The sequence below is a fragment of the Branchiostoma lanceolatum genome, chromosome 11 (assembly GCF_035083965.1).
Source record: "Branchiostoma lanceolatum isolate klBraLanc5 chromosome 11, klBraLanc5.hap2, whole genome shotgun sequence".
In the NCBI taxonomy this organism is placed as follows: domain Eukaryota; kingdom Metazoa; phylum Chordata; class Leptocardii; order Amphioxiformes; family Branchiostomatidae; genus Branchiostoma; species Branchiostoma lanceolatum.
In genome coordinates, this window is record NC_089732.1 from 10,072,620 (window position 1) to 10,087,059 (window position 14,440).

The window sequence follows — 14,440 nt, forward strand, 5'->3', positions numbered from 1 at the left end:
CAAGCTGTACAACAACAGAGGTAGGACACCATATGGCTAACAGCCTTCATTTCAATTATAACCCATTAGACGCAGACAAGGAAAGACTTTGCATTGGTGATATGAAAAAAAAGTGCATGGGGTTATATGAGGACAGAGAAATATCATTAACTCTTAGCTGACTCCTGGATTTGACTGTTTGACTCTGTTGAAGGAAAAATATAAATCCTTGTGTGTGTAATGAACTGATGATATGTTGCTCCAATTGACTTATTATAGCTGACTTTCTTCCAATAGTAGATGAACTATTTCATGAAGACTTCTGTGACTTTAGCCTTTGAATTTTCCTTATCCACAATTTTATTCTCAAGTTCCTGGGCTATTCATATCTTTTCCTACCATAATATATAAGCAATGACCTAAGCAATCTAAGCATAAAACTCTTTAGTGTCTTTACCATATGCTGTCTGCTTATGCCTATTTATTAGATATATGTAGTAACAGCAATTATATAAAGAAGACTTCAGACAACCAAACTGCCAAATTTTTACCAATATCTTAAAGAAAACATATGGCTTTCAATTATTTCTAAGCAGTTATCTAAAACAGAACTAAGAATAATGTGCTAATTTGATAGACTTAATTCAGGTTACGCACTTTTCTGACAGTGGATACATATGTATGTTTCTAATCAGTATCAAATTCATGGAAATATGCCAGAAGTAAATATTAAAGCCTGACATTAGGGAAACATATTTCGATTATCTCAAGCCACAACAGTCCATGTTTATTCAATCCAGAGGAAGTATTTGTCTCCAAGATGTCAGGATAAAGTAAGGCGTAATCAGTCATGTTGGGGGACAGGGCCCGCTATCGATACTTCATCTTTTGGCAATATCCCTGTGTTGTAGTAATTATTGGCAATGTTCCACTGTAAGGGCAGCTGCCAGGTGACCAGCATCAACTCCTGGCCTTGTTCTGACAGGAGGGCTGTTTTTATCATACTCGATTTTAATGTGAAAATAAATCATAAATCTCAAACATTCTTTCTTCTTTCAAAATGTTCAAATCCAATCAAGTACATGTTCTGTTCTGGTGGACTTTGTATACTGTGGTGTAAGGAAAGGCAGAGAAAAACTTAAAAAAATAGTCTAAAATATCTCTGAATTTTTCTTAACAACTACACCACAAACAGTCACTGAAAAGAGGAGACAAGAAACAGATAAACATTTTGACAAACTGATAACCTAAGATAAAACTAAAAATTTAAATATTGTTCGATGACATTTTCATCCCCCTCCTCCCAAAATTTAATCTCTCCATCTTCTTTTCCAACCCTTTTAACATGACTTGCTACATGACTGAAGAGATAGAGGACAGAACTGCACTCTTAACAGATTCATACTTCACAGGCTAACAGTGGAGCATCTCCATAAAAACGTGGGAAAGTGTCCCCATCCATCTGTAAGCTGATAAGGTCTGCTACTGAAACACTTAGGCCCATCAATGTACCAACCAGCAATTATTCCACGTCTAGGAAGGCCTGGGCTTATGTTTATGAAACATTACATTAGGAACCTCCTCTTAAGGTCATCTATGTTGAGATTGTCCTGTTAATTGTTGTTCATCCAGTTTCTGATTTTTCTTTGCTACGAAAAAGACCCAACCCAATAATTTTTTTTTTTAAAGGAGCCCAAAGCAATTTCAGAACGTGGGATTTTCAAATCCAAATTTCTAGTCCTTCCTATACATAGTAACTTCCTAATAACACCCTCCATCTTAAGTTTGTAATTCCACTTTTCCCATTTCAACAATTGCTAATATCATCAATGTACAAGCATTAAGGTGAAAACTTTTTACACCTGATGAACAAGCATGCTTTACTCTTAAACACGATATCAATTAATTTTATGATAATTAATTTTTAATTTTTTCTTCCTGCAGGAAGCCCTGCAGATTCTGCAGGAATTCCTGCAGAAAGAATTAATCCTGCAGGAAGTTCTGCAGGAAATACAATTTTTCCTGCAGGGAGGAACACAAATTCCTGCAGGAAGAATTATTCCTGCAGGAGAACATGATTTTCCTGCAGGGGAGATACATGCATTCCTGCAGGAAGAATTATTCCTGCAGGAGAACATGATTTCCTGCAGGAATTCCTACAGGGAGAAACTTTCAGGAAATCATCGTTCTCCTGCAGGAAAACGTTATCCTGCAGGAATTCCTGCAGAAATAATTTTTCCTGCAGGTTTCTCTGCAGGAATAATTCAGAAGAAATCTGATTACATGCAGGAGGGACATTATATTTACAGACATTTTAGAAGGCTCATAAAGAAGCCATCTGCTCAGCAAGTTGAAGGTAGTCCTCAAGCTCAGAAAAGAAACTCGTAGAGCTGAGGGAGCGGAAGAAGATTGGAAAAGACTGAATGCAGCTGCAGGACGTTTCCACCACTGTAACAGTAGATGCAGAAACCAGTAAATGATGATCATGTGTATGTGGAAACCCTGTCTTTTTATTTCACATAATTACTGTTTACAAACCAGGCATTATTTAAGGCTCTGTTTGTAGAGTAGATATTTTTTAATGTTCAGGTTGCTTATGCAGAAGGGAAACATATTTCATATTGTTTTGCTATGTTTTCTTCTTCTTCCCTTCCAAACAAGGTCAACGACCTTGACCAGACGGCTGTCACCATGGTTACTGGTACAGTAGCAGATACCCAGTGGTGTTCGATTACATTATGAACAAAGTACTGGATGGGGCTGGTCACCATACATATGAATATGTTTGAGTAAGAATAAACAGAGTAGTAGTTTGTGAGCTATAGCCAAGTGTATGGTGGACCAGGTGAACATTATGTATTTGCTTGTTACCTTTCTAGTCATGACTTATTTCCAGTAACGTTAACGTAACTTCTGATAAACCAGTGTCACTTCCTTTTTCCTAATACATCCTCCCCAGACTAGACTGAATACAAAAGAAACCAAGAAATTAACCTGTCATATACCTATCATCACAGTACGCTTCAAATAGAAGCTCTGAACCTATAATGATAACTTAAAGACTTAATTAAATGTTGGGTATATTGGACCAGCCTGTTGTGTTATCACCTCGTACTTCCTAACACTGATTTGCGCCACATGCAAGTTCTTTGCTAAACAGGTTCTTGCAAAATGATGTGAACGTGAAGATTGGATATCACCTTATCTACTGTAGAAACTACGAAACGTGAATTAAAAGCCGGTACCACATAACGTTCATGCCAGGTATGATTATCAAAACGTTTCTCAAAAATATTGGTACCCAAAAAAATCTTTAAACAGCATGAAAAAAAACACGAAAAAATCCGAAAGCTAAAACCTGCTATTGTCGGCAAACGTTAACAATGTCCACCATTTGGCTGTGGGGGGCGGCAACTTCATCTCACTGTATGAGGAACACTTCATTTCACTGAAATGAGAGCAAGTAACAAAAAGGACGGGGAAAGGGACCTATATTGGCGGCGGGAAATACTATTAAGGTTTTAGTACACTATTCTGTGTGCAGCTGCTTGTTTGCATTGTGCATAAAAACGTACCCAGAAATGACCTACCGTACAGTAGTGGTTTACACGTCTTGACTTTGGAAAACATTTGGTGTTGCGAAGTAACGTCCCACCAGTACAGCCAAACGACCGGAGGTAACCCCCAGTGGAAGGGAGGTGTGGTTGCCATTCTTAACCCTGATTGGTTGCAGCTGCCGTTGTTAGGCCGTCCCACAAGATAGAAGGCGGTACCGGCCACACCCCGCGCACGTGAACAGGGCATGACCGCTCCGAGCTTGAGTATGCTACATTTCAGCAAGTTGGGAATCCTTGCTGGCATTATTAGTAATGTAAGACAAAGAAGTAAATGTTGTGCATTTCTTTCTTTTTTTGTACGACGTTGATGGTTTGTGTTCAACGTTGGCCGACACCAAGCTTTAAATATAATTGTTAATTGTTTAAAGGGAGAAATTAACCTGCCGCCATGTGTTCGTAGCACACTCTTTCAAATCATGGACCGGGAGGCCTTCTAGTTTGAACGTGGAGAAAAGGAAGTTAGCCTGACCAACTCACGCTCCTTCCGACCCGCCCGACAGACCGCCCCCTGGAAACTTGATATCAAAACCCATAAGTTGGCAAACCTGGTCTTCCAAATATGGTTGATATACGCCAACGTTAACGTCATGAGCCGTCCCTTGAAAGTACGGCTCTGCTTGGAGAAGGTTGTTATGTGTCTGTCGGTCTCTACGCAGTCATGGACGCCTTTGATCTGCAAAGTTTTGCCGGCGATGGGCATGGTCAACCTGCTAAAGTGTGATCTCTTTCTTTCCCCCGTCTTTTGCGTTTGAAAAAATTGTGGCACGATGTTCATACTGTTCCAGATATTTTCTGGGCCGGGATTTTAGAAACGAAGTTGTGATCCTGTACGCACCAAACCCGTCTTCCACTTGCGGTCATTTTTAGGTTTTCACTCGTGAAAGTAACGCCGTAACACCCTTTTTTACCTGGGTGCCTTAGGTCAGAAAAAAATATGTTATCGCCATCGCTGGCAAAACTTTGCAGATCAAAGGCGTCCATGACTGCGTAGAGACCGACAGACACATAACAACCTTCTCCAGGCAGAGCTGGTTTTGCTGTTTTTTAAAGATTTTTTTGAGTGCCAATATTTTTGAGAAACGTTTTGATAATCATACCTGGCATGAACGTTATGTGGTACCGGCTTTTAATTCACGTTTCGTAGTTTCTACAGTAGATAAGGTGATATCCAATCTTCACGTTCACATCATTTTGCAAGAACCTGTTTAGCAAAGAACTTGCATGTGGCGCAAATCAGTGTTAGGAAGTACGAGGTGATAACACAACAGGCTGGTCCAATATACCCAACATTTAATTAAGTCTTTAAGTTATCATTATAGGTTCAGAGCTTCTATTTGAAGCGTACTGTGATGATAGGTATATGACAGGTTAATTTCTTGGTTTCTTTTGTATTCAGTCTAGTCTGGGGAGGATGTATTAGGAAAAAGGAAGTGACACTGGTTTATCAGAAGTTACGTTAACGTTACTGGAAATAAGTCATGACTAGAAAGGTAACAAGCAAATACATAATGTTCACCTGGTCCACCATACACTTGGCTATAGCTCACAAACTACTACTCTGTTTATTCTTACTCAAACATATTCATATGTATGGTGACCAGCCCCATCCAGTACTTTGTTCATAATGTAATCGAACACCACTGGGTATCTGCTACTGTACCAGTAACCATGGTGACAGCCGTCTGGTCAAGGTCGTTGACCTTGTTTGGAAGGGAAGAAGAAGAAAACATAGCAAAACAATATGAAATATGTTTCCCTTCTGCATAAGCAACCTGAACATTAAAAAATATCTACTCTACAAACAGAGCCTTAAATAATGCCTGGTTTGTAAACAGTAATTATGTGAAATAAAAAGACAGGGTTTCCACATACACATGATCATCATTTACTGGTTTCTGCATCTACTGTTACAGTGGTGGAAACGTCCTGCAGCTGCATTCAGTCTTTTCCAATCTTCTTCCGCTCCCTCAGCTCTACGAGTTTCTTTTCTGAGCTTGAGGACTACCTTCAACTTGCTGAGCAGATGGCTTCTTTATGAGCCTTCTAAAATGTCTGTAAATATAATGTCCCTCCTGCATGTAATCAGATTTCTTCTGAATTATTCCTGCAGAGAAACCTGCAGGAAAAATTATTTCTGCAGGAATTCCTGCAGGATAACGTTTTCCTGCAGGAGAACGATGATTTCCTGAAAGTTTCTCCCTGTAGGAATTCCTGCAGGAAATCATGTTCTCCTGCAGGAATAATTCTTCCTGCAGGAATGCATGTATCTCCCCTGCAGGAAAATCATGTTCTCCTGCAGGAATAATTCTTCCTGCAGGAATTTGTGTTCCTCCCTGCAGGAAAAATTGTATTTCCTGCAGAACTTCCTGCAGGATTAATTCTTTCTGCAGGAATTCCTGCAGAATCTGCAGGGCTTCCTGCAGGAAGAAAAAATTAAAAATTAATTATCATAAAATTAATTGATATCGTGTTTAAGAGTAAAGCATGCTTGTTCATCAGGTGTAAAAAGTTTTCACCTTAATGCTTGTACATTGATGATATTAGCAATTGTTGAAATGGGAAAAGTGGAATTACAAACTTAAGATGGAGGGTGTTTAATGTATATAGAACTTCATGGAGCAAAGATGTGATTTCATTTGTGTGGTGTGAACCTACTGAAAATCTGGGTGATTTTTATGGTGGTTCCAATATATCAAGGACTTCTTGTGCGGTTTGTTTCTGTGGTCTTTCTAAACATTCAAAGTATGAAATCTTGATAGAAATGTGCTAATATGAGCAAGTTAATATTTATATCATACAAGTTGCCATATCCAGAATATTTCCAGTTTTAACTTTCTAAAATTGCTTTGGGCTCCTTTAAAAGTCTCTCATTCCCTGACAAAATCTTACATAGTGGACCTTTAAAAGTCTCTCATTCCCTGACAAGTGAGATAAATGACTATGAAGTCAGGCTGCCCTTTCCTGATTCCCCAGGGCTTGCCAAAGCTGCAATTACATCCAGTTGTACAGGGCTCCTACATAAACCATGGCTTTTTAATGGCACTGCTTTTCAACCTGGCCTTGGATCACCTGTACCAAGAGAGAAGCGCCAATAACAAGTCTACAGAGACCTTAGTACTAGTCTACAGCATGGGTATATATGTATGTACTAGAGCTAAATGCAGGCATACATCTCATAACATATCAATCAAGTGATCAATACATTACCTGCCAAACTAGTTATCTGTTGTGAGTCCATAATTTTTTCAGCATTTCTAATCAAATTGTTAAGATAAATGTTTCTGATTTGATCCCCAAAGACCTGTTTTCGACTACCCTAAGTATAGCTATTTCTTGAATATAAACTAAGCTTCTTTCTCTCATATATAATAAATATAAATAATATTGAGGACTAAAAGTAAACTATTAATACACCGAAATGATAGCAGCCAAGTTAGTTAAGTATCACCCCCCTACTGTAGTGCTTGCACAACTGTGTGGCCCAAGGGCTAAGGGCGATAGAAAAAGAGATGGGCACAGCCCTATACACCAAAAGGTGTGGGAATGACTTTAACTACCTTTGCATGAGACTACAATGACATGGGCTCATTTTCAGGACCAAAAAGAAAACTCTGCACACCACAGTGGTCTTCTTCCACACAGCTGCTTTATGTAACTCTGTTGGGTCCCAGTCTATCTGGCCTGGTATTTCTGCTCCTCCACTTTGGGTGGGTCTGACAGGACAAATACTGCAGGATGATTAATAGGACCCCTCCCCATTGGTAATCCCAGACACATCTCCTTCCAATTTCAAGCCATCTCCATCCATCCCTGGTGCAAGGGTGGCATCCCTTTTAGTGATATCACATGACGGGAGCTTGCCAGCCTGATAAGGGGAGCTTTAATTGAATAACTCCAACTTTTCAGACATGCCAAACTGTGTGCGTATCCCCGCTGTACACCACAACATGTGCCCAACACATTCGGGCTGGCGCCAAACATATCTCTCACCACCGCTTAATAAAAACACCTCTTAGGAGAGGAAATTGGGGCCCCCTGTTCACAATTGGCCCAGCCTCATGCCTTTCCACACAACAAATGATAAGGTAATACTGAGGGGATTATGTGGTAATGCGTTGTTTTCAGGTCCAGGTGTTGTGGACAGATGGCTGAGGGGGAGGGCTGGCACTGGGAGAGGGGAAAATGGACTAGGACTGGTGGTGCAGACACCAAAGCCACCAGAAGAAAGATGACGTGACAGCTGTACTGTCTGTTATCATCCATATATGACAAGGACTGTTTGTTGGGAGAATTTTCTGGAAGAAGAGTATCATCCCGTCACCGGAAATATTCCGCTGCACAAGCAGCTGTAACACCTACGAACACCTGGATGACAGGTAAGGTTCTTTCATTCTGTTTGGGAACCATGAGCGAACATGTGTGATATATGTTCCTTTACTCCTTGGCTTCAAAAATCTCTCTCATGGCTATCTGAGGGCCTTCATGCTTTTTTCCATAAGGCATAGGCAGCCTATTTTTATTTTGTCATTCGTAGGGAAAGCCGTCTTGGTCACGTAATTCGTAGCGAGAAGAGCAAATTGTACATAATTGCCTTTCTTGATTTTAGCGTAGCACATAGGGGGTTCTTCTGAATTCAGTGTAAAGCTTTGTCGGGATCCCCCTATGCAGACCCTCCCATCTGGGAAGTCTTGCTATTTTAGAAGAGGAAAGATGTGATGTAACAGTTTTCAAATTAGAATGTGTATCCCCTTAGTTTTCTCCATGACTTTATTCAGATAATTTTAAACCTACATGGTACACACACACACACATGCAAAAAGATCTTCTGAAGTCAGCCATGTTATGTAGATCTGCGGCAATCTTGTTGCCAGGCCAACTCACATCGCTTCCCTCACTGTCCATCTGTTTTGCACTGATCAATGGCCGATCAATGACTCGTTGGAGACAATGATTTAATTCCCCCATTGTGGCCCAGACAATTGGACTATCAACTGTTTGAGTAGTGATTCCCCTGGCCAGCATGATTATAGTATCTATGTCAGAAAGGTTACCTTCCAGGAGCCACCCTCTAATTTCCCAGGGAAGGATAGGGGACAACAGATGGTCATTCCCACTGGGGTTGTGTTTACAACATCGCTGGAGACCATCACTGGTCTCCAGCATTGAGTAGTGTTCCAGTGGTACAGCCGCTGACCTCAGTCTGAGGTGAAGTTTATGCTTTTTCCATAGCGAGTAGTGCAGTATGGACTTCCACGGCTCACGTTTTTCAACCAAGCACACTGGGTCACCCCTTCACTTCTTGATTAGTGTGTAGGGCTTTTTTATGTGCCAAAGTTTGACACCTGAAACTCTCCAATACACAGGGCTCATCCATACGGACAAATGCAACCCCTCACTACTGAATTGCATATGAGATACACATGAGCTTGTGTTCTTATGGGAGGAATGACTTGTGTTTTGGAGGGGATATCATAGGTAGGGTGTTTGTGTGTATGTGAGATGCGAGTTTGGGGCATGAGATCTTTATTCTTTGCAATATTCCAGCTGGGATAAGGTCTGGTTCTCAGTCAGGTGTTCTTGTGTTATCTTTTTATGCAAGTGAACTCTCAGGTGCTCTTGTATTCTCTTGGCACTTCAGGTGTCAAGGTTTCTGCCATACCTTCTGTTTTCATTACCAGCCGATTCCCCCTCGGTGGGCTAAGTTAGTTACACTGCTTTGAAAAATGTTGCAGGTACATTATTCATAGCATAAGTCAAGTCATGATTCTTTGTAGGTATTGGGATTTTCAGTCCAACCTGTACAAGTGACCACCTCTACTAAGAGCCACCTGGCCAATGAGGCCATGTTTTGGTGGTCTCTTGCAACATTTTCCTCACTGACAATAGTATAAAAAATCCTGTCTATAGTGACCACCTGTTCATACAGACCACCTGTTCATACATGTATATATTATGTAGACCAGATTTTATCAGTCTCATGAGTGGTCTTCTTGGGCAATCTTGACTGTAATTCAAATCATGATTTGTTGTTTGTGTATGGATATACCTAGCAGGCGTGGTTGTGTGAGTGAAATGGCTTCTATGTCTCTCTTTGTTTACATTAATGTATAGGGCATATATAGTACATGTATCTAGTTTGCATGGATGTTAGAAAAATGTTAATTGGTGCAAAATATCCTTAAGGATATTGTAAGTAGATGCAACCAACTTTGCAACTCAAAATCAAACTATGTTTTTGTTATTGTTTCTTCTGTCACAGAAAGAACAACACATCAATCAAAAATATGACATTAACAGCTGTGTACAAAGTCATTTGAACCATCAAAGAGGAGATGTAGAGATATGAATATGTTTTCAAAACATAACCATAAAACATTTCTTTTCCTCTCTCCCCTTTCCTTCTACATTTTTGCAAGTGTGCATTTTTGAAGGGTGTATTTTCTTACCATCTGGCACAACAATAGCACTTTTTCACGCTTCGCTTCTGACAAGATAATTGGAAAGGTTGAAATCTTCTCGCCTGAGTTGCTTCTGTCTGTTTAGTGTCAGACTGCGTGACAATGTCTGAGGGCACACATCATTCATCATAGCGGTGTATACTGTCATTATGCTGCATGTGTGAATAGTTTACCTAACAACTGAAAGAAAAGCCTAAATATAGTGTTTGTCTCAATTTGTACACCTTTGTGTAATATCATGTTGTGTGAAGTATTTTGCTGAACTTGTCTTACAGTAAAATGTCGGAAAAAGTTTTTATTAAGCAAAGAGAGAACAATAGAGACCCCCTGAAGTGATGATGATGATATATGGGAGCACTCACCTGATTTGGCATTCTGTTTGGCATTCTAGGTCCACCTGGATATCTGGGGTTCATAAAGGGCTGCAGGTGATACAAACAAGACAACAAAGGAAGGTGAGTGACTCCTTGTGAAATAATTTAAACAATGAGTTAAGTAGAAACGATGTTATTTCGGACAAATTTACCGTAAGATTATATTTAGTTACATATTCAGATGTTACACACTAGTAACTTCAAGAGCTGCCTTCAAGGAGACTGTGAAAAAAGGTAGATTTTGCTGTGTGCAAGGAGGTTATAGGCTATTATGGTTAGGGCCTGTAACCTCCTTGCTGTGTGTAATCTGGAGCTCCTTGGCAAATGTATATCACAAGTCCTTGAAAACAGCTTTGACATCTGCTGCTACACGTACCAGGGGTGACCAAGAAGTTGGCAGCCTCGCCCAAAATTAAGGAGTACAACTTAAACTTCGGGGCATAGTGATGAAGTATAAAGCCTTTTATTAATGTCTACCTGAATTCAAATCATTGTGATCATTACAATACTGCGACTGACTCCCTTTTATAAATCAGTATGTTAGGAGAGAGTTAGATGACACTTGAGCTGTGACCTGAGGTTTGTGGGTCAACTTGCTCTGATAGAAGTAAGATGTCCACTTCTTTCTAGATGAAATTCAAGGGGATTCCTCATCCAATATTTTGACGATGTCTTGGAGGATTTCAGGGCATGAGGAACACAACCCACACAGCTCTGATCATAGTTTACCCTTTTTCATTGGCACTTACATACTGATTTTCAAAAGAACATTTACTGGAAAGTAATGACCACAATGATTTATAAGTCGATGGGTACTAATAATAGAATTCATACTATATGATTTTGCCTCAAAATTTGAGTTGTGAACCTTATTTCTGGGTGAGGCTATGAGCTTATTAAACATCCCTTATAGATACTACTTCATGGTAAGTTACTTGCACTTCCTTTCTACAACTAGCTAAAATTCTCCTGTTAATCTTCTAATGTGCTTGGTGAAGGGAGACAGGAACTAACTACGAGTAGCAGTAAGTGTTGTTTGTGTTCATAGCAAACTCTTTCCAGCTTTTGCTTAACTAGTGGTTTGCCCACCAAAGCACATCCGTTGGCCTGGTAAAAATATCTTGAATATGAGCAACCTGCCTAACTAGTTGGTCCAAAACTTGGGGAACTTATTCTCCCTAACTAGTTTGTTTCTACTACCCAGCAGAATTAATGAGGCCTGTTTTGAGTTTAATACTTCAGTCTTCCCCTAAATGACTTGTCCTTGAAGCTGGCTGATTCTCCCTTGGATACCATTTCTCTTCAGACTGTTATGTTTCTTTTCCAACTGTTGTGACTTATCCCTCAACTGCTGCAAATAGTATTTACATCTTTGATATTCCAGAAATTCAACCACTAATATGCAACTTTTAATTATTTCCAACATTGACATCAATATTTTAAGTCTTTTAATGATACGCAACAGAAATACTGCCCTGCAAATTCTTATAATATCCAAAAATTTTCCCAACACCTTTTGACATATCAAATGCTTTACTTTGGGAAGCACATCTCTGGAGGCTTGTGTTTCAGAGCTACCAGTAAGCTAAACACCAAAACAAAACATCAAATTTCAGAAAGCATGAATTTCTGTTCCAAATCTGACGAGATTATGATATTTCTATGAAATGTATCTCAGGATTTCTGGCTGTTTAACATGTGGTAGAAAGAATTGCTAGCTTTAATCCTCGTCTTCTTGCCCAGTGAACGATTAGGACGGACCATCCTAAATTGTCTTAACCACATTAACATATCAAGTCAGAGTTTTGGTTTAAAACCTGGTTCTCGAGTTCTTTCCTTTAGTCACTGGCGAAAGACAGAGGATGCTGTCTGAAACCTCTGTTTCAAATTTTATCTAGTTGCTTGAGTAACTGACTTTTGGCGATTAGGACAGACAATTACGACATCTACAGTGCAATTCACAGGGAGGGATAGTGTCAGGTGGTGGAATTCCTTTGTGGCTGCTAAACATAAGGAACGTAGAGGCTGCTAAAGCACTACCAACCTGGTCATGTGGCATCATGGGTCTTGGAGGGTGAGGTGAATTCTGGGAAGGTAACGGCAGGAAAGGCATTGTCAAGGGGCGAGTCACATCCTACAAGCGAGCACCTTTTTCTGAGCATAGCAGTGTTACACTTACACATTAGCCTAGCCTGGTGTCCAAGGCCATAGGTCCTTAGTCTCCTCTCCACAAATAGTATTTGCGGAGAGGAGATTCGGGAACTATAATAGGTTTGGATAACAAGCCAACATTGGCCTTCCCCCCTCCAGAAATGCTGATTTATGCATCAAATTTTGCGTTGGTAAACATGTGTGGCTGTCATGTACAGCCACTGCACTTCATTTTACTGTAACTAAACAAGTGGGCAAATCAACTACTCTTCAGACAATTTGTTCTTGACATCAATAATTGAAAAGAGAACCGTGGTGCCAAAAGGCATTGCTGGAATTCCTCCCAGAGCCTTTGATAATGCAACACCTTGTTCGGCCTCACTGCTATGCTCACTGTAGCTGCTACCATCTGCCTAACTCATCCACATGCAGAGGAGTGATCTGTAGCATGCAGGGGGAGGGGGAGTTTGCCTAACTAACAATCCACTTGGGAAGGAGCTGACAAATCTTGCCCATGCATTATAAATAAATCATTTTATCTAACATGCACTAGCAAACCTTCTAGTACACTACAAGTGTAACGTCATGCCTATTTCATGCAATTCTGTTATAGCCCTTTGATATTTCTTGTGTGGTGTTCTGTTATACAACATATGTATATATATCCCCAGACAGACAGAATAACACATATCAGACGACAGGATCAGCAGACATCATGACTACTTGTTACCAGTAGTTTTATGATCAATGGGGGAAAAGATTACATCAAGATACACATGTGGGGATGTTAAGACATGACGGTAGCAGGGTTTTCACGTTAACAATATGATTATTCTTCCGAGCCTCACTGTTATTTAGTCAGTAGAAGGGATTTTTTTTACATTGTTTGAGTTTGTGTGCTTTTGCTGCCATGTTTGCATCACTGCACATAAAGGGGAATGGAATACGAAGGGCTACAGTGGAAACAACAACTTTTATATCAATTCTAATATTCAGCTTTACGTATATAATATATATAATCCTTTTTCTCTGGATGTATGATGAAGATGATGATGTGCACAAAGTTTTGACAGCAGTTTATCTAACTTCTACCTGTCAGACTTATATGGGACAACTGCCTATCCCAAAAAACGCCTTGCTTTTATTTTTTGGTTCTTTAATGTGGCTTGTATCAAGTTTATACTGGTCCAGGAATTTCCCGAATCTGGACTCCTACCTTAAGTGTCTGGTCTTAAGGTATGAGATGGTATGAAGCTGTCTTGTCGTAAATATATGATGACCATTATTACCTTTACTGCTTGGCACCACACATACTGGAGTTATTACTCCTACCAAGATTAGGTGGAGACCATCTTGGCATCTTTCCAAGATGGGCTGGGAATCGTGAGATGCTTTTTGGCAATCCTCAACCTTTTTACACTGGCAGTGAGGAAAATTTAGTCAAAGCTATGTTCAAATGTCTGAATGTTAAATTCTAGAAATAGAAAACTTGTTCTTGCATGTTGTATTGTGTTATAGACATATACTACATAGGAGCTGACAGATGTGGTTTTGTTTTTTCTGCTATCTTCCTAGATTTGGGGACACTTTGATTAGTGATAGCCATGTTAGTATTCAGGGAGAACGTGGCATCTGGACAGAAACACCGATCTGACATTTCATCTTCAGCTATTAATATCACTTTTTAGAAAAGTGGTACAAAAATTCCATCAATTTGAAACAAATGAATAATTTTTGTCCCAAAATTTGGAGAAATCCTGTTCTATTTTGGTTCACAGTATGTGGTTTTACTCTCAGTATGTTTTTTGCTCAAAATTTATCATTCCAGTTCTAGCCCCAAGCTGGGGGTATTGTTGTTAAC

The 14,440-nt window shown here is 39.8% G+C and overlaps 1 protein-coding gene across 15 annotated transcripts in view; it reads right to left on the reverse strand.

Annotated features, from left to right (window-relative positions):
* The window catches only part of LOC136445234 (single-stranded DNA-binding protein 3-like), a 78,653-nt gene that overhangs the window by 29,618 nt on the left and 34,595 nt on the right, over positions 1 to 14,440 (reverse strand). For 9 of the 15 annotated variants that reach the window (XM_066443118.1, XM_066443116.1, XM_066443111.1 and 6 more), the window contains 2 exons: positions 12,473 to 12,514; positions 10,417 to 10,476 (listed from right to left, as the gene is read on the reverse strand). In XM_066443118.1, coding sequence (XP_066299215.1) covers positions 10,417 to 10,476; positions 12,473 to 12,514 — 102 coding nt within the window. The remainder of the gene's footprint in view (positions 1 to 10,416; positions 10,477 to 12,472; positions 12,515 to 14,440) is intronic. The other 6 variants (XM_066443126.1, XM_066443124.1, XM_066443122.1 and 3 more) reach the window with 1 other exon arrangement.